We start from the raw sequence: 26594 nt of genomic DNA, 5'->3' as shown, positions 1-26594 counted from the left end.
AACTCCTTGCTTCTACCCTCCCCCCAATCACCGTTTCTTCTAACCATTGCGAAGTGCTTATATTCATGTATCACCAAGATAGAGACCTTCCATTCAGCTGCTGCTGTTCACCCCCTTCCCCATCCAGCAAAACCTCCCCCATGTAACCCTTGCCCTGACCCCACACCTTTAGTTTCTCTTGAATCTTCCTCATTAGTTCATCTGATCTATAAACCCCACCTCCTGCTGCCTTGACCGCATTCCCAGTAAACTGAGCACCAACCTTCCATTCCAGGCTCCTATGTTAACTGACATTTCAATACCAGCATTATGACCCATCCCCTCAAAAAAAATATCAACCCCTCTATGCTTGAAAACTACCACCCCATCTTCAACATCCCTTTCCTCTCCAAAATTCTCGAACGTGATGTCACCTTCCAAATCCGTGCCCATCTCTCCCACAACTTAGTTTGAAATGCTCCAAATCAGATTTTCACTCCTTATGCAACATTTAAACTGTCCTAAGTCACGAGCATTCTCTGACTATGACCGTGGTGCACTATCCCTCTTCAATTTTTCTGCATCGATCAACCACACCGTCCTTCTCCTCCATTATCCAGCTTGGTACAACTAACCTTGCTGGGTTCCATTCACATCCAATCATAACAAGAGCATCTTCCATTGTTTCTTTTCCTGCCCTATTACCTCGCGAGTTTTGAAAGGCCCAGGGATCTATTCTTAGCCTCCTCCGCTTTCGCATCTACAAGTCAATCCCATGTCTGCGGGCAATGGTATTAAAGGCAGCTTATACATGTATATTGAAGACATCTAGCTCCACTTCACCACCCCTACACTGCCTCAGTGCAGTCAGACTGCTTATTTGGACATCCAGTCTTGGATGAGCTACAATTTTCTCCAGCTAAACATTGGGAAGACCAAAGTTATCATTTTTAGCCCTCATCACAAACTCCACCCCCTTCCCCAGCCACTGTCCCAGCTGTCGGATGGTTCACAACCCCTTAACGTCCTATTCAAGCGCATGTCCTCTCCATTGTGAAGACCGCCTCTGCTGCAGCCCATCTGCCACTGAAACCCTCCTCCTGATTCAACTATTCCAATGCTCTACTAGCCAACCTCTCATCCTTCATCAACTGTACATTTCAGCACATCCAAAGCTCTACTGCCTGCATCCAACCCCCTGTCATTGGAGTACCAGGAACAATATAGGCCAGCAAACAACTTGTTTAAAATTCTTGCGTAACTCTACGCTGCCCATCTCTAACCTCCTCCAGCTCCTGAACTTTGTTCCCACTCTGGCTTTTTGTGCAGCAGCCCTAGCCCCCCTTTGCTCCACCATCTGTGGCTGTGCTGTCAGCCACCTGGGTTCTATACTCCGGCATTCCTTCCCACAACTTCACGACCTTCCATAAAACCCATCTTTTGATCGCCTTCTAAGGCTTTGTGTTCATTTTTTCCCTTAAGCCAAACTAGGTAATCTGGTATAACGTAGATAAGTGGACACGATAACATCTTTCTCAGGCCAATGTTAAAGAACCTCTAGGTATCAGGCAGTAAGTACTGATGGTTTAATTTAGAAATGAATGTTTATCTTACAGAAATAATGTGGAAAGTATCCCCAAATTAATCTTCCCACTCAAAAAAATCATTAAGACAGCAACAGACTGAGAGGCTTGGCTTTTGTCACAATTCCTGTTATGGTGACCTGAAATTTCTGACTTCAGGAAATTTGAGAGTGCCTGTTTTTAAAAAAAATATATATATCTCCACATCCTTGGAGGAGCAGGACACTCAGACCCTGCAAGTACACAGGATTAAACCACACCTCATTAAAAAAGGTAGCAATGCTTAAAAGAAAAAAAAACTTGCATTTATATAGCACCTTTCACAACTTAAGGACACCCCAAAGCACTTTACAGTCAATGAAGTATTGTTGAAGTGAAGGCACTGTTGTAATGTAGGACTTCTATACACAAGTAGTATGAGACTATGAATGCAGTTAAGAAATTAAAATGTTATAAAGCATATTGCACCCCACCCCAAAACTCAAACTCCTTACTGGGGTACAAATTCAGATGCCAGTAACCAACCAGTAGGCTGAGCGACTGCAGGAACATCACAAATGACCATTTAAGCCTAAACAGTGAGTGCGAGTACGGTGTTTGCCCATGGGAGGGAAGGTGGGGGTAGGTAAAAGAGTAGAGGGGGAGGATGGTGGCGGCATCATGTGCAGAACAAGGCTGATCGCATCCTCACACTTTCAAACATCACTGCATGACAAACAGAAGTAAGAATCTTATGCCACTTTTACCACAATGGCAGAAGAAATCAAGAACTCAGGCACAGACCAGCGATCAAATGTGGCATGTTCCTGCTCTGTATGCCTCAACTACTCAGCATCTTAATTAGCTGAGGGATCAGGAGTCCTCTCTCACTTGGATAACCAGATTGAAAGTTGTTCTAAAAAAGATGCACTTTATTTGACTAATGATAGAGCTGCTGGATGGAAGTGGAGACAAAGAGCAACTATGCAATTTAACAGGACCCCAAAGCACTTGGTTAAAATAAAAAAAAACAAGTTTCAATTTTGTATTCAAGATTCACCCACTTGGCTGGTTAGGAAAATTAATTAGTGCATGCGAGTTTCTCACTTACCTATGTTGGCTCCTGGGCTGCAAATTCTCACCCTTGTTTTCAAATCCCTCCATCTCTCTAACCTCCTCCAATCTCAGCACTCCAATTCTGGCCTCTTGCACATCCCCGATTTTAATCGCTCCACCGTTGGTGGATATGACTTCAGCTGCCTAGGCCCTAAACCCCTCTCCTCCTTTAAGACTCTTTCATTTTTCAGAATTGAAATGCATTAATGCTGCATTACACAGTAAATCATACAGCACAGGCCATTCAGCTTATGCCTGTGCTGGCTCTTTGAAAGAGCTATCCATTTAGTCCCACTCCCCTGCTTTCCCCCACAGCCCTGCAAATTTTTCCTGTTCGAGTATATATCCAATTCCCTTTTGAAAGGGATTATTGAATCTGCTTCCACCACCCTTGCAGGCGGTGCACTGCAGATCATAACACACTGCATAAAAAAAACTCACCCCCCACCGCCCTGGATTTTTTGCCAATTATCTGAAATCAGTGTCCAGCTGTTCCGACCCTCCAGCCAGTGTAAAGTTTCTCCCTAAACCCTCAATTTTGAACACCTCTATTAAATCTTCCCTTAACCTCCTCTGCTCGGAGAACAATTCCAGCTTCTCTAGTCTCTCCACATAACTGAAGTTCCTCATCCCTGGTACGAATATGGTAAATCTCCTCTGCATCCGTCCAAAATGTAGGATAACGAGTTTTCTAAGTTAACTGAACAGAAAAAAAAATCCTTTACCAATAAACAGCCACTTCCAGATTTTAGCTTTGAGTGGTGGTTGTGTTGGGGGTTGGAAAAGAAAGAAGAAAATGGTGTCATTTTATTGATTGACTGGTTAGCACACAATTTGAGTAAGGAATACCTCAGTGGCGACCTATGCTTCAGGAACAAGACAATGAACCATTAGGTTCATGGATCAACTTGTCCCCAGTGAAGTGACCAGAAAAGATCATTTTTCTAAAAAAATGCACAATATATTTAACTACCACAAATTCTTCTTGTTTGATGGTCACAAGTATCTCACCCTACACAATAGCAGGTAATTTTTGTTGCTTGTGGTTCCATTAATACTTATAATTGTTAACCCAAGATAATTTATCTTATGTCAGCTCCCCTATTTGTATAGCTAAAACCAGCATCCAATGGTATCAGGAACCTGGTTTCAAACACACAATTTAAGATGAACCATCCCAGGTAACCTTTATTTTCTTCCAGAAATCCCAACATTCCTTTTAAATTGTTACTTCAAATGCAGGCTACATTTTCAGCTTTTTGCTTTCAGTGACTACTTAATAATGGGCCATAATTTGCTGTGGAAGGGCATCTAACAGCAGCAACCATTAGTTAAACATGCAAGGGCAAGTCTAGGTATTTACATTTTTTGTGACAAGTTGCTGAAAGTGAGCTGATAATGTCACGGAGGGGGAAATAGGGCACCTAGGACCTGAGTGAATGGGGCAAGTAACTATCTCCTTAACTAGATTAAAAATTGTGAAATTAACAGTGCAAGGACTGAAGTGTAAATTTGAGAGGGTGAATTCAATGTCAAAACAGGTACAGAAAGAGGGAAAGAAGAAAAAAAGTTTTAAAAATTGTGAATCTCCACTATTAAAACCTGAAAGGAATAAGACTCCACACTTCTAAGTTAATTTTCAGTGCCAGAAAGGTTGTTTGGCAGTAATTAACATTTATTGTTTAAGGATATTTAGACTGGAATGGACAAGATTTAACTTTGTGGCAAGTTTAGCTCCTATCTACCACACAAGTACAGCAACTTCACACCATTCTATACATTGCAATAGTGAGGCAGACAGCAAGATGCCATTTTTGCAAAGCTAAAGGCGGAAGCGCACAACTCTGACAGCAACTTTTGGATATTTGAATTTAACCGCGCATCTGCCCCTCGTTTGAAGTTGCTGTACCATTTGCACATAAAGGAGAGCGACATTCGTCTCTCCATTATTTTGACAGGAAAACTGGGCCATCGTTTGAGGAAGAAGTGAGAATTTAACTGTTCTGAACATCTTAAATTCCAAACAGCACATTGAGCAGTGCTGAAGCAGAAGCCAGGAACATTGTCTAGGGGAAAGAGGATCCATTGCAACACAACTAGAAGCTAAAGAACAAGCCTACACATTTAACAGGTGACAGATATAGGATGGTGGTTTTGTTTTTTGATTTTCCAATTTTTATACTCATTATTGAAACGTAAAACATGGGAAAGTTTACACTATGAACTTTAACACTACTGGATCTGGTATGTAACAGGTTCAAGGCGACAGAACCCTTCAGAGTCAAGTCTTGAAAGCATAGTTAGTTGTCATTTCACCATTAGTCCAGAAATTTCAAAACAAAAAAAAAGTATAGTCTAAGGATTTCTATTTACATTGAGAATGTAAATCTAAAAAACGGTATTTCTAAACAGGTCAATCAACACACTGTAGATTCAGTGATCAAGTGACAAGGACTAACCTAGCTGGCAGAAATGTGTTCTATTTACACATTTAAAAACAGCCAACTATTCTTACTTTCTCAAGACCAATCTACAACTTCATACAAATTGACAGAACAAATGGTTTGAATGTTTTATTGTAGGCTGGTTTCACATTTTAGAAAAAGAATCCTAGGATTTTTCCTCCTGTATGTTTTCGCTTGGCCTCTTCATGGTCCATGATGCCAGCTGAAGTAGTTAGAACGAGGTACCTATAATTTAAAAAAAGTTTCATTTTTCTGGCTTCAAACTGTAATCTTAAGCACTTCTATTAACATGCTTCAAAATAAAAAATAATTTGTCACTGTCCTAGGAAACAGGACTCGTTTCAACAGGAGCTCATCACCCAGAATTCTTAACATGTTAATGTTTAAATAGCCACTAGGTATCAACATTTTAGCCATTACACAATATTCTAACATTTCTGCATTTCAGATGTCTATAATCCAGGCTTTAATCCTCTCAAAAGGCAGGTGTGAGCCATGAACAATGGTTTGGTAATATCCCACATATTGCCATTCACAATCCAATAATTAAAACATTACATTATTCATGAGGAAATAATCTGACTAAATCAATGAACCTAAAATCTTGTCTGTGTTCTCGATCACATTATAAACTGCTGTTACTTTCCTGTTCCTTTTCCAAATTTACAATGGAGTCTTGATTTGTTTCCAAGAGCTTGAATGAAATTGAGTTAAGACTACACATCAAGATCAATCTTGCTCTATAGATAGCATTATTTCAGTCTATTTGAAATATTCAGACCTACAAACATTTTAGGTTTGGTTATGCCTCCCCCCCACCCCACCCAATAGTTACAACTCCATTGTTCACAGGCAGATTTTTGATGAGTCCTTAAAGTTTCACAAATTTGAGAGTTACTAGATTTCAACAGGCAAAATAGAAGCCAAGCCAGATCTTGTTCTCAAGACATGCATTTGCATCAAGGGTCAATGCATAGCTACAAGATCTGCTAACTGGTTTCAAGGCAGACATGAGCTAATTTTAATGATGCTACCAGCACCCCAGCAAAGACCAGGTTTGCAGCACAGAACTTTCCTGGTCTGCATGACTTGGCTACTATAAAATGGACACCCCATTCCTACCCATGTTTATAGTCTTCAGCAATTCATGCAAAAAAAGTGTAACTTGTGAAAAGTTCAGTCCTACCAAAAAGAAAAATCTGTTCAATGCTCAAGCCTCTTGGCATCACAAATATGAAAATATACAAATACCCAGGTACACAAGTATATTCATTTACTTCTATTTAACCGAATACTTCATTACTAAAACGGCCAGTGGGTTCTTTGAAATTTTAAGTTAGAATTACAGCCTACAATGCTAGCTTTCCTGCTTAGTTTTATTCTATGCCATTAAATGAGTCAATCCCTTAAGGATTTACACAGTAGATTCTGAACTGCAAAGCATACAAAATATTGCTGCAAGTAGAACACAGAACAAACCATTAAAAGACCAAACTTAATTTTTGGGCAATCTGTTAGCAGACATGGGCAGGAGAGGAGTTAAGTCTCTACAAGTACAGAATATCATGCTTTTACTTTGCCTACTAGAATGCAAAAGCTAGACTTCAGGGAAGATCAGCACCTGCATGCTTATCTTGTCCTGTCCATTATGAAAGGGTCCATATGCAGCACTGAGAGACACTTCATTAAGTGGGTCCATCAACCTTGAAATATATGCACACATCTAGTTGAGAGGTATGCCTTAAGGACATTGTGTTTTTTAGCTCGAAAAGGAATAAAGTGCCGAATTATAATTGGACTTTGGATTTGACCTGGGAAAGCTTTAGCACGAGCTGTATACTCAATAGACCTCATCCCTCAAATGCAGTTGACTTGATCTGCAATTCCTTATTCAAAGTTTTAATCCCCCCAAATAAGCAAAACGTTGCTTGTATACATCCGGTCTTTGAATAAACTCACCCTAGGCTAGCTAGCATGTGTCCTTGGTGCTCATGGGCAAATTGTTCAATGAAGTTAGAGATTTGTCTACAATGTTGAGATTTTTTAAAATGAAGCTGTAATGCATGCAAGTATTATAAGTCAGTAGCAGTATGAGGGGCTTACTCTACCATTCGAGGTCCTTTCCTGTACAAATCTGACACTGCACTGCTGCAACATTTGCAAATTTTTGATTAAAATTGTGTACTTATTTCTCCACCCATGATGATTATACAGACAGAACAAACATGCAAATGTGCAGCCAGAAAGTATCAAGCTGTTGCTAGAAATTAACGGGATGAACTTCCTCGGGGCATCTCTGAACCTGCTACCGAGGTTACGGAAGTGGGGCAGGAGAACCCCCAAGAAAATTCCCAGCATAGATTTCTAGAAGGAAGTGTCATGCAATAACATGGGCAGGCTGACTATCCTGGTCAAGGACACCATATATGTCAATACATAATTAGAAAAATGGTGAATAAAACTAGACAGGGTTAGTGCATTACATAAATTTGCACAATCAGCAGGAATGTTAAACCTGTACCTACACAAAGAACAGCTCTGATAAGTTAATCCTTTTGCATACATGCAGAATTCTAATTAGCAAATTGACCTAGATTTTGCTGTTCAAAAGCTTAGTTTGAATAAGTGAAAGCTTAACACTCTGGAAGCTGAACAAAGCACATCTCAGCATGGTGATAGATTATTGTCCAGATTATACCCAATGCCTGCACTACCATACGAGATGTAAATCTCATCTAAATCCTGCTAAAATAGCCCCCCTCCCTTCCCAACCTTAACTCCCCCAGTCAAACAAGCTATTTTGCTCCCAGTACAAATAGCCTGATGTGGCACAGTGCATAAGAGTGTATTGTCAATGTGTGATTATATATTTAAGTGTACATAGGCTTCATAAAAATATATAAATGTACACAGGCTGCATAAAACATGTCCTTGATCAGCAGCATTTTTAAAATTGCATTTCCCTTTGCAAATCAGATTACAGAAATGCATTTCTGGGTTTTATACTCTTCCATGTTTTGGATTCCTACAAAACCTGAGTGAATGCAGCTCATCGGTCCAAGCTGGATTCAAAAAAGGTTCCTATAATGTAAGGGCAGTCATTTACACATGTATAACAGTCAAGTGGCAGTTATGCTGCCTCATCGTCTTGTTTGGGGGGGCATAATACATAGAGCAGAAAGCGTCAGGCTAAATTCTCAGTAACAGATCATAGCGAGGACAGCAATTGGGCCACAACAGAAAATGGGGAAAAAACACCTGACTGTTGTCCAGTACTGCAAAGTGGGAAGACATCAGTACAACAAATTGTGACACAAGGAGGAACTACCAAAATTGAATCCTTGAAAGTCAATGTAGATATGGTTTACAATTAAGGCAGATCAGGCTGTTGCATCAGATACATTAACCCTAGGCTCCTATCCAACAATTTGCAGAGGTCTACGATTGCTCCCATTGACTGCAAACAAGCTCATGCAGTGTCAGCATTTAAGGGAAGTTAGAACCTGGGAATTATAGGTCAGCTAGACATCAGTTGTATTCAAGTTGATGCAAGGTATTGTACAGCTCATCTCTAATCACTTGGAAAGAGCAGCAATTATTGGTGAATCCCAACAGGGCTTATGAAAATGGAGGTCCTGTTTCACTAACGATCAGATTTTTTGACAAGGTAACTAAGTTGATGGAGGCTGGTAGATTTTGTGCATTGTGATTTCCAGAAAGCCCTGATAAAGTGTTACACAGAAGGCTAATCAAGGTTTTGCCCCATGAAAGTGGGTGGATTTTATGGTTGCTAGCAAATTGGTTCCAATTAATGGAAGTAGCTCTGGATTCAATCACTAGTGGGGTCCCATAGGGATCAGTGTTGGGACCATTGCTAAAGATGCAGAGCAATGATTTGGAAGAATCAAGAGACCAGGGCCAGGAATTTGCTTTGAGTTGCTCCACCATGATTTTGCTGGAAGTGTGACTCAGTTTACATGCATAAATGTGGGCCCATGTGACACAATGTTGTAGGGACCCTTGAACTGCAGAAGAAATGAGTTACTTATGCCATTAATGTCACTCTGCTGTTATCTGTGCCAAAAATAATTAGAAGGTAATCGTAGCTCCACCCCAATTAAAATCAATGTAATCATGCTTTTTCAGCATTTAATCCAGTTTTCACACCACTGCCACTTATAATGGTTTAAGCAGCCTGGCAGTAGTGAGAGTTATTGCTCCAAGATCCAAACTCCCAGTTGTTAAATGTAATACTGCTGCAACGGTTAAATAACTAGGATTTTCAACATCCACTTTCTGCACTTGGTAAACTGAAAAATTTCAAAACTGTACACCGCAAGTTAAATAAACTTTAACCTACAATTCTTGGTCGTTGTGGGAAAGTCTGGGCTGGGGTTTCCACCAGTACTGGAGCGGGAGCAGCTCTAAGGAAATTCCCAGTCTAAGCATTAAGTTTGATGACAAGCATGTGTGGGAGTTAAGAACACATGAAATTAATATAGACTGCAGAATGTTATAAATACAGTGGGAAATGAGTCCCATGTGTGGCAGAGGTCCTTCAAAATGGATAAATGTAGGGATGCATTTAAGTCCGGGTAATTCCAGGTACGCGTAGACCATGGAGGGGCATCTGCATATAGCAGTGAAACAGAGACCATCTGTGACAAGTCATTGAGAGTGCACGTGTCATGTGGCCATAGGGAAACCAAACAGGACGTTTGAATTGACCTGACTATACATTCTATGTAGAATCATAGACTACTGCTCAGGAGGCCATTCGGCTCATTGAAAGCTATCCAATTAGTCCCACCCTGCTCTTTCCCCATAGCAAATTTTTCCCCTTCAAGTATTTATCCAATTCCCTTTTGAAAGTTATTGAATCTGCTACCACCTCCCTGCATTCCAGATCATAACACACTATGTAAACTTTTTTCCTTATGCCACCTCTGGTTCTTTTGGCAATTAATGTAAATCTGTGTTCTCTGGTTACCACCCCTTGTCACTGGAAATAGTTTGTCCTTATTTACTCTATCATAAGCCTTCATGATTTTGAACAACTATCAAATCTCCCCATAACCTTCTCTGCTCTTCGGAGAACAACCCCAGTTTCTCCACATAACTGAAGTCTCTCATCCCTGGTACCATTCTAGTAATTCTTCTCTGCACCCTCTAAGGCCTTAACACCCTTCTTAAAAGTGTGGTGTCCAGAATTGGCCTCAATACTCCAGCTGGGGCTTGACCAGTCTTTTATAAAAGGTTTATCATAACTTTTGCTTTTGTACTCTTTATAAAGCCAAGGACCCCACATGCCTTTTAAACAGCTGTCTTAACTTGTCCTGCCACCATCAAAGACTTGTGCTCAGGTCTCTGTTCCTACACCCCCTTTAAAATTGTACTGTTTAGTTTAAATTGCCTCTCATTATTCCTACCAAAATGAATCACTTCACACTTCTCTGCATTAAATTTGACCTGCCATGTGTCTGTTCATGTCCTCTTGAAGTCTGTTACTATCCTCCTCACTGTTTACTACATTTCCAAGTTTCAGGTCATCTGCATACCCAAGTCCAGGTCATTTATATCATCAAAAAGCAGTGGTCCCAACACTGTTCACTACTTTTTCTGTCTCAGCCATTTTCGTATCCACACAGCCACTGCCCCTTTAATCCCATAGGCTTCAATTTTGCTAACAAGTCTATTATGTGGTATTTTATCAAACATCTTTTGAAAGTCCATATACACATCAACCACACTACCCTCAAGTCCCCAGTGTGGCCACATCTAGAATGCAGTGCTCAGTTTAGTCCCTTCTGGCAGGGAAGTGGAGTATGTCCAGGAGGATCATCAGAATGATATCCAGTCGTAGGCACTTAACCATCAGGATAGGATGAGGGAACTGGAGCCTTTTCCTCCACCTTAAAGCAACATATACTTCAAGGTGATACAACAGGTTTTTCCAAATAAATGGAAGGAATAGATTATTTTCAGACAGAAAAATTATTAGATCTAGATAAGGGAGAACTAGGAGGCATCAGTATAAAACACAAAACAAAGTTAGGTTAGATGGCAGGAAGCATTTGTTTTTAAAAAAAGTCAAGCTCCTCTGGAATAATTACTAAAATATGTGAAAAGTATAGATTCACTGCAATCCTTCAAAATGGAGCAGGATATACCTGTGAGTCCAGTTATAGCAGGCATGGGGTAGCTGTAATTACATATCAGTTACTTCAGTTTGCAAGCTTGTTTGATTGTCTTGGAGAGGGGTTGATGGAGGAATTTCCAGGAGAGCCCAACCAGGAGATTGCACAATGGGGCAGAGGGTAGATTGATTATCTACAGACTGGATGGGCTAATTGACCTTGCACTGCTTGAGACAAGGTACAAGGGGGCTGCTGGTATCCATGAAGAGTTAATGCCTTCAAGAGTGGTTAACTTCTAAAAAGGTTTCAGCAAGCAAGCACACATCACAATTTTATAGCAGCTTTCAGTTCATACATACTGCAAATAGCCTCCAAATCAGTTGTCACTTGTACAACACTGATTTTTTTAAAAAAACATTTAGCCAGGTGATAAAACCACATTGCCATTCTAGTCTCCAAACCAAGGTACACCCCGACTGACTGAAGTCCAGACAGTTTAGGTGCTGGTTGGCAATAGCCAAAACATTTACTGGCACAACCCACACAGAAACCTCGAGATGGGTCAGTGAAACAGTCAATGTTCTCAACAATTTGCATAACGTAGAAAACAAATGGGCACTACAGAGACACTTGGAAAGAATGAGTCCAGAGCTGAAGGAGATGACCAAAAGATGTTTCAAGGAGTTGGGGTTTTAAGATGGGTCTTAAAAGTAGAGGGGTAATTCCAGATCATTGGGACCTAGGCAGCTGATGGTAGGGCCACCAATGGAGAAAGAAATGCAGAAGAGGCCAGAGTAAGAGAAACAGAATAGGGTATTGCATGATTCAATACCCAAAACAAGTCCAATCAAAAGGCAGGTTGTAAAAGCTAATATACAAGTCAGACCTCCATACAAACCACATCCTTGTATAGGAACATCTGCCTAGATTTTATAGTATTCAAGAACCCACAGTAATAAACTTACCCAAACTGACGTGAAGGCAGAAGACCATTTTGCCACCTTTCTAGTTCCTTTACTTGAACATCAAATCTGGGGCTAATGACACCACACTATTAAAGAAAAAAAAAAGTGCATGTCAGACTATACATAAATACATATCTGAAGTGTTTAACCTAGTGACATCAGCACATCAAAAGCAGGTGTTCCATGCCATTTTCATCTTTAGTGGCATAATATCCAAATATACTAGTTAAAATAAGTACTCAAGTTATACACCAATTCCAAACACATCATGCAACAATGAACCGTTTTGCAACAAGTGTTTGAATCCAGAGAAATGTATGCTTTAAAAACTGACATTTAGTGATGGCAAGAAAGTTTACTCATGTAAAATCAAAAGCTAAAGTGACCAGCGGTGCCAGAAAACACAATCATGCTTCCAAGGACAAAAGTGGTTCAGTCACGCTAGAAAGGGATTAGTTACAAAAAAGGGAATGACCCCATTACTTTGCTAATACATACATTGTGAAATATCTATTCTTTACCTTGTTCAGTCTGCCCGTGAGATTGACAACAATTTTTCCACCTCTGTGGTCATCAATAATCTCAAACTCTCCAATGTAGCCTGCAAATATAAAAAACATCAGTTGAGACCTCAGAATAAGACTCCCAACATTTCTCAGAATTTACCAAATGACAGTTCCAATCTAAGGCTTAAAAAAAAATCACCCAAGTTATATCATACAAATCAGTGGTGCATAATTTTGATGTGTTGGTTCAAAACAGAGCTGACATTTACAGAGGTTTAGACCAACAGGCTAAAACACTGTAGAACTTTTTCTCTTTCTAGCCTATCACAGCTTTCATGTTTAAGAAAAGCAATGCGATGGTCTGATGTAGGGCTCGAACAGCTTCCCTGTGAGAGCAGCTCAGTTTTTCTTATACCAAAATCCATGTCCCCCAAGTCTTTTAATATTCAGTACAGCATAACATTTAATAAATTATAATGAAATATCTCACCATGTTTCATCATTACAGTCAGGAATCTCACAATCACTTTGGAACATGGCCGGATGAGAACCTGGCGTTTTCCGCGTTTCTCTGCATTGTTGATGCTTGTAAGGGCATCGGCAAGAACGTTCATGCGCACCATAATGCCTAAGAAAGGAAACAGATTATAGACATGTTCTGGCCTATCACTTATAATCTCTAAACACAAACGTGGGCTGCAGAAGGGTTAAATTCGACGGTACTTAAACAAGTCAACACAACTGCAGCCAATTGCTGTTAATATTACATTATTCCCCCACCCCTCAAGTCAAGTTACATTATTGAAGCGCGCCACCCCACTCGGAACTCAGCCAAAAATACACAAAAAGTGGTTGAGAGTCGCAAATAGAGTGAGGGCATCATCCGCTCGGCTACCCCCACCACACCCAACAGAGCCGCTCCATCACACCCCCGCCTCCAACTTCCAGACATCACTTTGAACGCTTCCCAGCCAAGCGGCTGATCCGTGCATTTTGCACCAATTTGCACGGGCGCAGCCGCCGCTTCTTTTCAATGAGCCGCATGAAAGAAACTCAGCAGAGGGAGGGAGGAGGGGGGGGGGGGAGCCGACAGTCCGGCACAATATTGACATCAACAGACAAATGACTTGTCAAAAGTCCCATTGGATGAATCCTCACATCACATACTTGTACTTAAATGGAAAAAAATAACACGACTCCTTAGGATGGTGCAGATATCAAACAGATTACTTTGCGCCCTTCGCTCCCGCCATCTTACCAGTTCGTCAATATGGGGGAAAAGAGGAGGAGGTGGGGGAAGCGACGCACTATGGGACATTTCTAAGCCTCGCGAGGTTACGTCACAGCGTGATTCATACCAGGATGCATAATCAATTATCGATCTCAGCCCGAAACGTCACCGCAAACTGACCCATACAGCGATCGATAGCTCTCGTGCATCTTGTGCGATGAACCACACCTGGTAACGTAGCAACGGCGGCGGCGGCTGCGACTCGGGCCTCAGCCTTGCAAGGATTCGCGGGCTCTCGTTACAGACAGGCTCGTATTAAACTTTCTCCCGTTTAAAGTTCAGGGGACAAAGGAATTAACTCAAATTCGATTTCAGTGTACGAATAATAAATGCATTGCAGTCACCCGCATCCTCCACCGACTCTCAAACCCCTTCCCCAAAGTTAATTTTCTTTTCACCATTTCAACAGATTAAATTTATACAGCGAACGGAGACTTCCCCAAATAAGACATTTTACCATCTCTCATTCGCTTGAAACGCAATATCTGAACCTCTGATCAATCTAAATGTTTTTTCTGATTATTGGTCAAGGTGCATTGACATTGATTTGCAAAATAGGCAAATGAATTGCAATATAGCGAAGTGTGAGGTGTTTTCATTTTGGTAGGAGGAATAAGGAGGCCACTTATTCCTCAGAAGGTAAGAAACTAAATGGGGTAGAGGAGCAAAGTGATCTGGGTATAAAGATACGTAAATCACTAAAAGTAGCAACACTCGTTGATAAGGCTATAAATTGTAAACAATTTTACAACACCAAGTTATAGTCCAGCAATTTTATTTTAAATTCACAAGCTTTCGGAGGCTTCCTCCTTCCTCAGGTGAACGAAATGAAATCCTCGAAATGAAATCGCATTTATAATTCACAGAACAATGCATGGTGATTACAGACAGTTTTTTCAACTGCCCGTTGCCAAGGCAATCAGTGTGCAGACAGACAGGTGTTACCTGCAAGGTCTCAGAATATACAAGGTCTCAGAATATACAGCGAACAAATGTTATCTGTTTTTAATATAACGGGTCAGTTGCTGTCTTTTCTATGTTTCTACCTCTCTATCTCTGTTTTTTTTTGTTTGTTGTTTATTGCTGGACTATAACTTGGTGTTGTAAAATTGTTTACAATTTATAGCCTTATCAACGAGTGTTGCTACTTTTAGTGATTTACGTATCTTTATACCCAGATCACTTTGCTCCTCTACCCCATTTAGTTTCTTACCTTCTGAGGAATAAGTGGCCTCCTTATTCCTCCTACCAAAATGAAAACACCTCACACTTCGCTATATTGCAATTCATTTGCCTATTTTGCTGGACTATAACTTGGTGTTGTAAAATTGTTTACAATTGTCAACCCCAGTCCATCACCGGCATCTCCACATTATAAGGCTATAAGGCATGAAAAAAAAACATTGGAGTTCATTTCTAGAGGAATAGAATACAAAAGCAGAGAGAAGGTTAAATTTATATAGAACCTTGGTTAGATCACAGGTAGAATACTGTGTGCACTATGTAGTCTCCATAACTACAAAAAAATGAAGAACTGGATGAAGTGCAGAAAAGATTTACAAGGATGTTACCAGAATTGAGAGGATATAATTATCAGGAAGGATTGAGCAGCTCTTTTACCTCCCCTCCCCAAAAAACATTAACTGGCAATATCAGATTATTTTCCTATAGCTTTATTAAATTATTTTCTCTTATTATTAAACACTCTTACCCTTGAATTAATTTCCTTTAAATCAATGGTCAGATTATTAGTGAGGTAACAGGAGATAGGCTAGCAGTATAGCCTGTTCAGCTATAATTCTATAGCCTAGATTGAAGTTAAAAACTGACATTTAGTGATGGCAAGAAAGTTTACTTGTGGAAAGTCAAAAGCTAAAGTGATCAGAGGTGCCAGAAAACACAATCATGCTTCCGAGGACAAAAGTGGTACTACAAGGTTGTTCTTTTCTGTGTCAACAGTTTCATTTATTGCACTGGTTTCGAGTCTAGTCCATTTCGTGGGGTTGGGACAGGGTTGAAAAATAGTCATGGCTGTTCTAACATTGCTATTTCTATCTGCACGATTTGCGAGTTATTTTGTTTTGGCAGTTGTAATTTCCTCATCGTATATGCCAGGAATATTAGAGGAGATTTTATGTTTCGATGTGCCAACTGTGGGGAAGCAGAAAATTTGGGGCAGACTGGGTGCTGCCTGATATTTTCTGGCTAGGCAGCGCTGGGTAATAAGGAAGTATGGGATGCAAGGGTGCACAAGGCTCATTAAAGATCATAAAATTATGTAAATAAAGGCAGGGTTTCTCTCCCATTGTTTTCCGAAGGTGTCACCGAAATGCAACGCCATTGCTGTGCGCTTGTATAAACCAGGTGCACTGCCAAGCCTTCAGAACGTAGGTTTTTAAATGTGTATGTCTTCTGGTTTTGCAAGTGACAGTGAAGTTGTATTTTTTGGTCTTTTTCATTTGGTTTTGCTGTCTTGTTTGATGTTCAATTTGTTTTGTGCCATTTTTCAGTTTATTGCTGATTTTACTTTATTCCTTGTTTATTTTTTGTCACCACCCACAGTTGAGGAGAGTTGCCCTCTGAATGAAAACAGCTCCTGCTTGGCAGGATTGGTATTCCTTTGGCAATTCCTCATGATCTCTGGGAACTTGAGGATGAGGAGAGTTTGCAGGGTTGGGGTTGGGGTTGGGGGGGGGTGGTCTACCTGCACCTGAGGTGAGCTGTGCAAACCTCCTGTTACTTATGTATGTGTGTCTACAGATTCAGCCGCAGCTCCTTGGACATATCAGAGGAAATGTGCCCTTGCCACCTATGCTTCAACAGGGAGACCTTTCTGCAGGTTGGCATTGGGTCCTTTGATGTGCCATTTTGTTGTACAAGCAGAAAAGTAGTTTTGAGATGCTGTAAGTTGAAGGAACACATGCACAGTCATAGGAAGTGCAAAACTTGCAGACTAACCAGGATGTCAGTAAGGGATTATGTATCATGCAGTTGGGTTTTTTTTACAATGACTTGAGGTATTATGAGCTTGGAAGATGTGAGTGTGGCAAGGCTTTCAATTGTACATTGCATTTTGAAGCTGTGTCCAGCTGAGGTTTGAGAATGCATGAAATGTAATGAAAAAGTTGAGTGAGGGCCTGGCCAAGCCAGCAGTAAATATGAAACAAGTTAACAGGCAACATGTGGCATTGTGCCTTCTTGGACCATCCACCAGATAAAGGTATTATTGGTAATCTTACCTTGCCAGACTCCTTAAAAAGTGTTGTTGTCTTCTGCATCTGTTCTCAGGTCCTGCAGGTAATGTACACATATTTGAGCCTGGTTACCACCCAGTGACAGGAATGGTGCAGCGTTGTCCTCTGGAAAGGGTTCATTGGAGTGCCAACCCTCTCACACCCCTTATGTGCAGCTCCACGTCCATTTTTCTGCTCTTAAACTGAGTGAGTGGCTGTCCCATTCTATCACTTGCCCACAGAACCTGTTTTATGCCTCCAGTTTCGGATTCCATCCACTTATTTTAGCATCCCACTTCTCTCCCCCTCCCCCAGCTTAGCAAAGGCTAACATTTAAAAAAAGAAAGAATTTTCATTTATATAGTGCCATTCATGACCTCAGGATGTCCCAAAGTACTTCTCAGCCAATGGATTACTTGTGAAATGTAATCATAGGAACAGGAATAGGCGATTCAGCACCTTGAGACAGTTCTGCCATTCAATTAGATCATGGCTGATCTGTTCCTCAACTCCATTTACCAGCCTTTGCTCCATATCCCTTGAAACCCTTACCCAACAAAAATATATCAATCTCACTCATGAAATTATTAATTGACCCAACAACCACTGCCTTTGGGGGGGGCCGGGGGGTGGGGGGGGGGGGCGGAAGAGTTCCCAATTTCATTACCCTTTGTGTGAAAAAGTACTTCCTGATTTCACTCCTAAATGCCCTAGCTCTAATTTTAAGATCATGCCCCCTTGTTTTGGATTCCCCACAATAGGGAAAAGTTTCTCTGCATCCATCCTATCGAATCTCATTATCATTTTAAAGACTTTGATTAGATCATCCCTCATCCTTCTATACTCAAGAGAATACAATCCAAGTTTATGCAATCTGTCTTCATATTTTAACTCTTTGTGCCCTGCTATTCTGGTGAATCTGTGCTGCACCCCCTCCAAGGCCAATATATCTTTCTGGAGGTTCAGTACCCAAAACTGAACTCTGTACTCCAGATAGGATCTGAACAAGGCTCTGTACAACTGGAGCATAACTTCCTCCCCTTTGTAGTTCAACCTTCTTGAGATAAGACCCCAATAGTCCTTTTGATTGATTTTTGTACCTGTTAACTAGCTTTTAGTGATGTGTGTACATGGACATCTAAATCCCTTTGCTCCTCCACAGTTCCTCGTCTTGCCATTAAGAAAATATTCTGATTTGCCTTTGTTAGATCCAAAATGGATCCACTTCCCCACATTTAATTCCATCTGTCACAGTTTTGCCCACTCACTTAGTCTGTCTAATTTAGTGTCATCTGTCAGATTATAGTCATTCCGGCTACTCTTATTAATTAATCGATACAAAAGTCTAATTGCAGCAACTTTAATACTTTATTAAGAAATACAAGATTTAGCTTCTGGCTTATCTTGTATTGATACATCGATCATAGCAAACATTATTCTCACTACTTACATCAATTCAATCAGCTCGCTGGATGGAACCTTAGACGCTCTGAGGCAGATCTCTAGTGTCCTAGGTCCAAGTTGCACTCACCCGGCCACCAAGGTTCCCTCTAATTTTTTTCGGCCATGTGCGGAATAAATTTGGGTTTGTGCATCGATATAAAGGCTGTGTGAGCCACATAAAAAAAAAATCACAACTTTAAATAGAATATCTTTTTAGAAAACATTATTTGGGGTAAATAACAAACAGAACAAATGTACAAAATAATGTTAATTGTAACAATTTAATGTTATATTGGCTGATAAATTTACATAGTTTATGAAATGGGTTTCTTAAGTTGCACTAGGATTGAGCAGACCAGTCTTATTATATTTTATTAAAAATTGCCTGATGGGAACAATTCCAATCAGCCTTTTGTTGAACCAGCTTAATGACTCTGATTCAAACCAAAATAAATTGTGTGCAATCAGAATTTTTAAATTGAGTCAGAAATACAAAACGGTGTCAAGTCAGTCAGTGTGAATTTGGCGATAGGGAACAGTTTAATTAAAGCTCTCCCCTCCCCCCTCTCCATTGACTCCTCAGCAGGGTTTAAAAATTATTGCATTACAATTTTACATCTTGCAGGTCTCATTAGTTTTGGCTGGCTCTATGTATGGGCCCCTCATCTGTGATTGGGTGGAGGTGCCTGGTCTCTGATTGGGTGGAGATGCCTGGTCTCTGATTAGGTGGAGGTACCTGGTCTCTGATTGGGTGGAGGTGCCTGGTCTCTGATTGGGTGGAGATGCCTGGACTCTGATTGGGTGGAGATGACTGCTCTGTGATTGGGTGGAGGTGATTGGTCTCTGATTGGATGGAGATGCCTGGTCTGTGGTTGGGTGGATAGGTCCGGTCTGTGATTGGCCACTGACAAACGCATAGGTTTCATTTTACTTCCTGGTCTGGTTTCCGCGCAGCCAATCAGCTGCTCACTGACTGCATTTCCTATCAATGCAGTAAACAATGCGGCGGCTGAGACCGGAGCCGTGGGATTGGACACTCGGAACCCAGGACACTTGGACACTCCCGAGCACCAGAGGTGGAGCAGCCTGCCTGGGGCTGGAACACTGGGGACCGGGGAGGCAGAGCTGGAGAAGGGCCTGGGGTCTGGGCACTGGTCAGTGTGAGAGAAGGACCGAGAGCACTGGTTTGGTGCGCGGACGGAATGTTTAAGTGGGCGGCCCACAACAGACCATTGCACAGCCGCGCACACGCGCAGCTTAGAAGGAACAGTGCCGGCCACTAGAGTATACCAACTTTTATACTTCATCCACAACACAACCACTTTTGGTCACAGGGTATGGTGTAATCACAGCATCATGTGCTATACTCTTTGTTAAAAAATGGTAGAAACTGGTTTTGCCCAGTTCTGCAAATACAGACAGTAGACCTCATCCCTTATCTCTTCAAGGTTTCTCTGTTCAGCTCTTTCTCCATTGTACTTCTGTATCCATGGTAAATTTGCTTAACTATTTTAAATTTATACACTCCTAAAGTCATGTGATACAATTCTCATCTAAGGGTCTGTTGTTTACAGGAATACAGTTAATTACCCCACTGGCTGTTTATTCTGCAAAGAGATGTTTTAGAAACATGCTGTACCTACTGTACTAGTTAACACATGATGCTTTCTGCTCATGTCAAGTTTTCCTGACATGAGTCATTTTTCTACTATTACCCCAAAAACCTACATCATCTGCAAAGTTGGATATACAACTCTCTATTCCTTTATCCAAGTCATTAATATATATGGTGAAAAGCTAAGATCCTCAGTACAGATCCCTGGGGAACACCACTTGTCACATCCCGCCAGTCAGAGAACATTCCCTTTATCCCTACTCTCTGTCTTCTGCCCCCCAAACAATTACTGTTGTAATGTAAGGATGAGTTTAAAAATAACTTGGAAGTTTCATAAAGGCTAAACAATATTTATCCCCATATGCAGCCACTTGCTTTTAAGTGTGCACATCCCTTTAACTTTGATCTGCTTACCTGATTTTCCACATCCCCCATTAAGCTGGCTCATTGCAAAAGGCAACGCTGCACAGCCAGCTATGAATAATTATTCAAATGAGCTAACCATAGAAAATCGGGGTGGGGGGGCGCGATGGTGGGTGGCATTGAGCTCATTGCTGCAGGTTAGCTTTTTATACAGCTTGGGGGAATAGCGTCAACTTAGTCTGGAGCAGAAAGTCACCTCTATCATGTTTCAATAACTTTCAGTGAAATAAGAACCCATATCACTCCAGTGAGTCAAATAGTACCGTATCAATCTGAATCGTGATACAGTTACAGGTACCTGCCGATGGGGAATTTTCTGCTTAGTTTTGCAACTAATTTTTGTTATGTGCCAAGGACTTGGGATTTAGAAAACATTCATGCTTTCTGTTTACAAAGTAATCTTGATCCCTATATATGTTACTGGTTAGAAACAAATTCCTTGATATCTATTATATATTAAAACAGTGAGCGGTCGCAATATTTTAATCGATTTGTGCCTATAGATGTGACCCATTTGATAAAGTGGGAATCCCCTTAATGTTACGTGACAGGCTGCTGTACCATCCCATACCCATCCAGATATCTGGAAGTGCCATTTATCCTGTTGATTCAGAAGAACTCTTCCTGAAATGAGCTCAGACTCTTGCTTAGCTTAAAACTCGTCCATCCAGAAAAAAATGAAACCCCCCCAGACATCCTCAAAGAAAATTTTACCTCAGAAGTGGCCAGCATAAGCGCCACGAGCTTCCAGCAGCAGATCTGAAATGTCCCTGAGGTTACCCGCGTTTAACCGTATGTGGATTGTCGCATTCCTGGTCAAAAACTCCCATTCATCTCTCCATTATCTCAACCTGAACCTCCCAACACCTTTTCCCCACTCTGAAAAAAAATCCCCCCCTCCCCCTCCAGTAACCATCTCCCCCATCCCACCTTAGTGGGGATAAGCCTAAACACAGGGAGCTTCCAGCAACCAATAAAATATGGAAATAGGCCCGATGGGAGCAGCAGTTGGCGACTTCCCCTCTCTGCTGTAAAGTAATTTCGTCCCCACCACTGAGAAGCAATTCAAATAGCCCCCCAGTGAGAAGCAATTGCCCCCACTCCCTACTGAGAAGCAATTTAGTACTCGGCCCCAACTAATAAGAATATAAGAACATAAGAAATAGGAGCAGGAGTAGGCCAATCGGCCCCTCGAGCCTGCTCCGCCATTCAATAAGATCATGGCTGATCTGATCCTAACCTCAAATCTAAATTCATGTCCAATTTCCTGCCCGCTCCCCGTAACCCCTAATTCCCTTTACTTATAGGAAACTGTCTATTTCTGTTTTAAATTTATTTAATGACGTAGCTTCCACAGCTTCCTGGGGCAGCAAATTCCACAGACCCACTACCCTCTGAGTGAAGAAGTTTCTCCATCTCAGTTTTGAAAGAGCAGCCCCTTATTCTAAGATTATGCCCCCTAGTTCTAGTTTCACCCATCCTTGGGAACATCCTCACCGCATCCACCCGATCAAGCCCCTTCACAATCTTATATGTTTCAATAAGATCGCCTCTCATTCTTCTGAACTCCAATGAGTAGAGTCCCAATCTACTCAACCTCTCCTCATATGTCCGCCCCCTCATCCCCGGGATTAACCGAGTGAACCTTCTTTGTACTGCCTCGAGAGCAAGTATGTCTTTTTTTAAGTATGGAGACCAAAACTGTATGCAGTATTCCAGGTGCTCTATAAGGAACTCTATACCCCCCCCCCGAATCAACTTCACTCGCCCCACTGAGAAAGAAGGTTCCCCCCCCACACCCCCAACCCCAAGATCTGACTCTGGTTTATTTCTCGGGTAGGAATAAACGAGTAATTTTCGGGTTGGCAGGTTGTAACTAGTGGGGTGCTGCAAGAAATCAGTGCTTGGGACTCAGCTGTTTACAATATATATCAATGCTTTAGATGAGGGGACCGAGTGTAATGTATCCAAGTTTGCTGACAATACAAATCTAGGTGGGAAAGTAAGCTGTGAGGAGGCTGTAAGAGGCTGCAAAGGGACATAGACAGGTTAAGTGAGTGGTCAAGAAGGTGGCAGATGGAGTATAACATGGGAAAACGTGAAATTATCCACTTTGGCAGGAAGAATAGAAAAGCAGAATATTTTTTAAAAGGTGAGAGACTAAGAAATGTTGGTAGTCAGAGGGATTTGGGTGTTCTTTCTTCACGAATCATAGAAACTTAACATGCAGGTACAGCAAACAAATAAGAAGGCAAATGGTATGTTAGCCTTTATTGCAAGGGGGTTGGAGTATAAGAGTAAGGAGGCAATTATATAGGGCTCTGGTGAGACCACAGCTGGAGTACTATGTACATTTTTGGTCTCCTTACCTAAGGAAGGATATACTTGCCTTAGTGGGGGTACATCGCAGGTTCACTAGATTGATTCCTGGGATGAGAGGGTTGTCCTATGAGGAGAGATTGAGTAGAATGGGCCTATACTCTCTGGCGTTTAGAAGAATGAGAGGTGATCTCATTGAAATGTATAAAATTCATAGAGAGCTTGATGGGCTAGATGCTGAGAAGCTGTTTCCCCTAGCTGGAGAGTCTAGAATTAGTGGTCACAGTCTCAAGAAAAGGGGTTGGCCATTTAGGACCGAGGTGAGGAAAAAATTTTTTCACTGAGGGTGTTGTAAATCTTTAGAATTCTCTACCCCATAGGGCTGTGGATGCTCAGTCGTTGAGTATATTCAAGACTGAGATCGATAGATTTTTGATGTGGAGATGCCGGTGATGGACTGGGGTTGACAAATGTAAGGAATCTTACAACACCAGGTTATACTCCAACAGTTTTATTTGAAAATCACAAGCTTTCGGAGGCTTTCTCCTTCGTCAGGTGAAGTGTGACTTCACCTGACGAAGGAGAAAGCCTCCGAAAGCTTGTGATTTTCAAATAAAACTGTTGGACTATAACCTATAGTTGTAAGATTCCTTACATTTGATAGATTTTTGCACACTAAGGGAATCAAGGGATATGGGGATAGGGCGGGAAAGTGGAGTTGAGGTAGAAGATCAGCCATGATTTTATTGAATGGCAGAGCAGGCTCGAGGGGCCGTATGGCCTACTCCTGCTCTTGTTTCTTATGATCTCCCCCCCCCCCATCCCTTGCACTGAGAAGGAACGGGCTGATTCTTTGCCCAATATTGCACCAAAACCTACCCTCTGCACCCTCCATTGATATGAAAACTAGCTTGCCCACTCGTCATGGAGATGGAAATGGGCCCTGGCCCTGTATAATTCCTCCCCTGTCTTCACTGTGAAGAAAAGTGACCATGTCCCACTGTACCCCTCCCCCCCATCACTGAGAAGAAAGTTTGCCCTGACCCACACACACTCCTTTCCCATCTCCATTGTCATCTCCTCTCCACCTCCTGTCCCCCTTATCTTCCCCACCCTTCTTCCTTTTCCTATCCTCTTTCCTATCCACCTTCCCCCTTCTGAACTCTGCCTCTGCTCCCCACCCCACTTAGGTGACCCATTGCAACCCCGTCCCCCTGCCCCCCCGACATAAATTAAAATCAGACCTGGCCCTGTGCCACCCTCTACTTCTAGGCCCACCAGTGCCTCACTCCCCTCACTCACTCTCCCTTCTGCCTCCTCCTAACTCCCCAAGCCCGTCCCTCGCTTGCGTCCAGCAACTCCTTGACTTCTAACCCTGCTTGACCTGAATAGTGCACTTGGTCTTGACTCCCATGTGCAACGTCACAGGAGATTGACTACATCTTAATCCATCCTTTAAATTATGAATCTGGGTTACTTTGCAGTGATAACTACAGCAGCTTCTCACAGTTTTCAATGAACATAATTTAAATTGCTCTTTTAATTCATTAGCATTATTTTTGTTTTACTTATGGTCTATAAGTATTTCTAAAAGATAAACTGATACTATAGAGTGTGTATACAGTGCAATTTAATATTGAGTTCATTTGAAATCATGAAACCAATCAAGCTTCTGTTATCTGAATCCTTAAAATAATTTACAGCCTTGCAACCACAACTGTCCTTCATTCCAGATGCACTAGGGCAATCCTTGTATTTGGGGGGGTGGGGTGCAAAGAGAGAGGCATACCCCATGACAAAAAAATGTGTGTAGGAGAGGTCATCCTCATTATCTCCTGTGCGTGCACCTTTGCTTAATTCTCTGTGCAATATATATGAGGGTCTCAAATGTTTTATAATATATTCTGGTCATATTAGTTCCCAGCAATTATTTGCAAATAGTTTTTTGAGAAATTTGCACTACAAAATGAAGTGCACTGACAATCAACATTTATATTCAAGGCAATAATTGACAAAATAAAGCACCACATTAAGTTCACAGTATATACAAGTCATTCATAACAGATTATTAGTTGGTGCAACCCTGTTCTGTCGCTACAAACTGTTATGTTGTATAACGAATAATGTAGCCAAATCCCAGATCAGGTATTGTTACAGTACTCTATTGGTTGTGGAGGGTTGGGTGTTGAAAGTTAGGGACAGTTGCCTTTTAAAGTACTGTACTGCGTGTGCTAAATTGGGTTATTGAAAGTCAGGAGAGACCAGCTGCTAAAGAGTTGAAATTTGGGAGGATCACTGTGAAAAGTAATGAGCGTGTCATCAGTATTTGCAGACAAACCCAAAATTCTGTCTGAATGAACCAAGAACATGGGTATTTTTTAAATGTATTGGGTTTGGGTTTATCCTGTCCTACGTTTGTCTGGGCAAACTGCATATGCTGTAAGTGGAGCTCATTGTGTTATAAAAACATTTGATACCCTGTAAGTGATCCTAAGACTATAAAAGGGTGTCTCTGTAATTGGACATTTCCAATTGGAAGTGATGCTCACAGTGAGTCTTTCCCAGGAAATCTGTTCATTAAAGTTAATGATGGGAAAATTACAGGCTGTGATTTACCAAGATGTGCTTCCACTAGGAGCACCAGGTCACAGAATCACCCTGTAATCTCATCTTTAGTCTGATGAGACTTGTGATATTGAATCATTCAATCAGTTTGCTGCCTGGTTATCACTTCCACATTTTCATTATTTGTATAATTCTGTTTTTAATCTAATCGAATTCTGGTTTTAATCTGAAAAAGTTTATTTTATTGCAATACTAGAAAGCTCTGTAGGCTAGCACACTGCCCTTTCGTCTCTTGGCTCAAATCCAGCCTGAACTGATGGAAAGAAAGAAGGCGAATCATTTCAGCCCCAGAACGTCATTGCAGGAATTCCTCAGAGCAGTGTCCTAGGCTCAACTTTCTTCAGCTGCTTCCACAATGACCTTCCCTCCATCAGAAGGTCAACTGTTTGCTGTTTGTTGATGATTGCACAATGTTCAGCTCCATTTACAATTCCTCAGAAAATGAAGCAACCCATGCTCACATGCAGCAAAACCTGGACAACATCCAGGCTTGATCTGATAAGTGGCAAGTAACATTTCCAACACACAAGTACCACGCAATGACCATCTCCAATTAGAGAGGGACCAATCACTTTCCCTTGACATTCAATGGCATCGCCATTGCCGAGTCCCCCACCGTCAGCATCCTGTGGGTCACCATTATCCAGAAACTCCACTGGACCAGCTCCATTAATACTGTGGCTACTAGAGAAGGTCAGAGGCTGCGTATTATGTGATAAAGTTACTTCTGAGTATCATTGTTATTGTGCTACTTTGGATTTTTTTAGCATTTCATTGTGAGTTGAAAGATTAAAAGTAATGGCCAGCCAGGGACACACAATCCTCTGGAGCTGTTAGCAACACTTCAGCTCCACATTAGTAGCTTAAGATATTAAACAAGTTATTTAATTGAACTCCAACCTTGTTACTCAACCA

General features: G+C 41.4%; 1 protein-coding gene across 3 annotated transcripts in view; it reads right to left on the bottom strand.

The window, feature by feature from the left end:
* Positions 1–5215: 5215 nt before the first annotated feature.
* rps15a (ribosomal protein S15a) overlaps positions 5216–26594 on the bottom strand; it is a 130489-nt gene continuing 109110 nt past the window's right edge. The window contains exons 1-5 of one of the 3 annotated variants that reach the window (XM_068003216.1): positions 13989–14081; positions 13221–13358; positions 12746–12825; positions 12225–12310; positions 5216–5347 (exon numbers count right to left, since the gene is read on the bottom strand). In XM_068003216.1, coding sequence (XP_067859317.1) covers positions 5254–5347; positions 12225–12310; positions 12746–12825; positions 13221–13353 — 393 coding nt within the window. In that variant the 5' untranslated portion in view covers positions 13354–13358; positions 13989–14081 and the 3' untranslated portion in view covers positions 5216–5253. The other 2 variants (XM_068003218.1, XM_068003217.1) reach the window with 2 other exon arrangements.

The sequence above is a fragment of the Heptranchias perlo genome, chromosome 22 (genome assembly GCF_035084215.1).
Source record: "Heptranchias perlo isolate sHepPer1 chromosome 22, sHepPer1.hap1, whole genome shotgun sequence".
Classification (NCBI taxonomy): domain Eukaryota; kingdom Metazoa; phylum Chordata; class Chondrichthyes; order Hexanchiformes; family Hexanchidae; genus Heptranchias; species Heptranchias perlo.
Note: the sequence above shows the minus strand (reverse complement) of the source record. Positions and strands in the feature narration are given on the sequence as shown.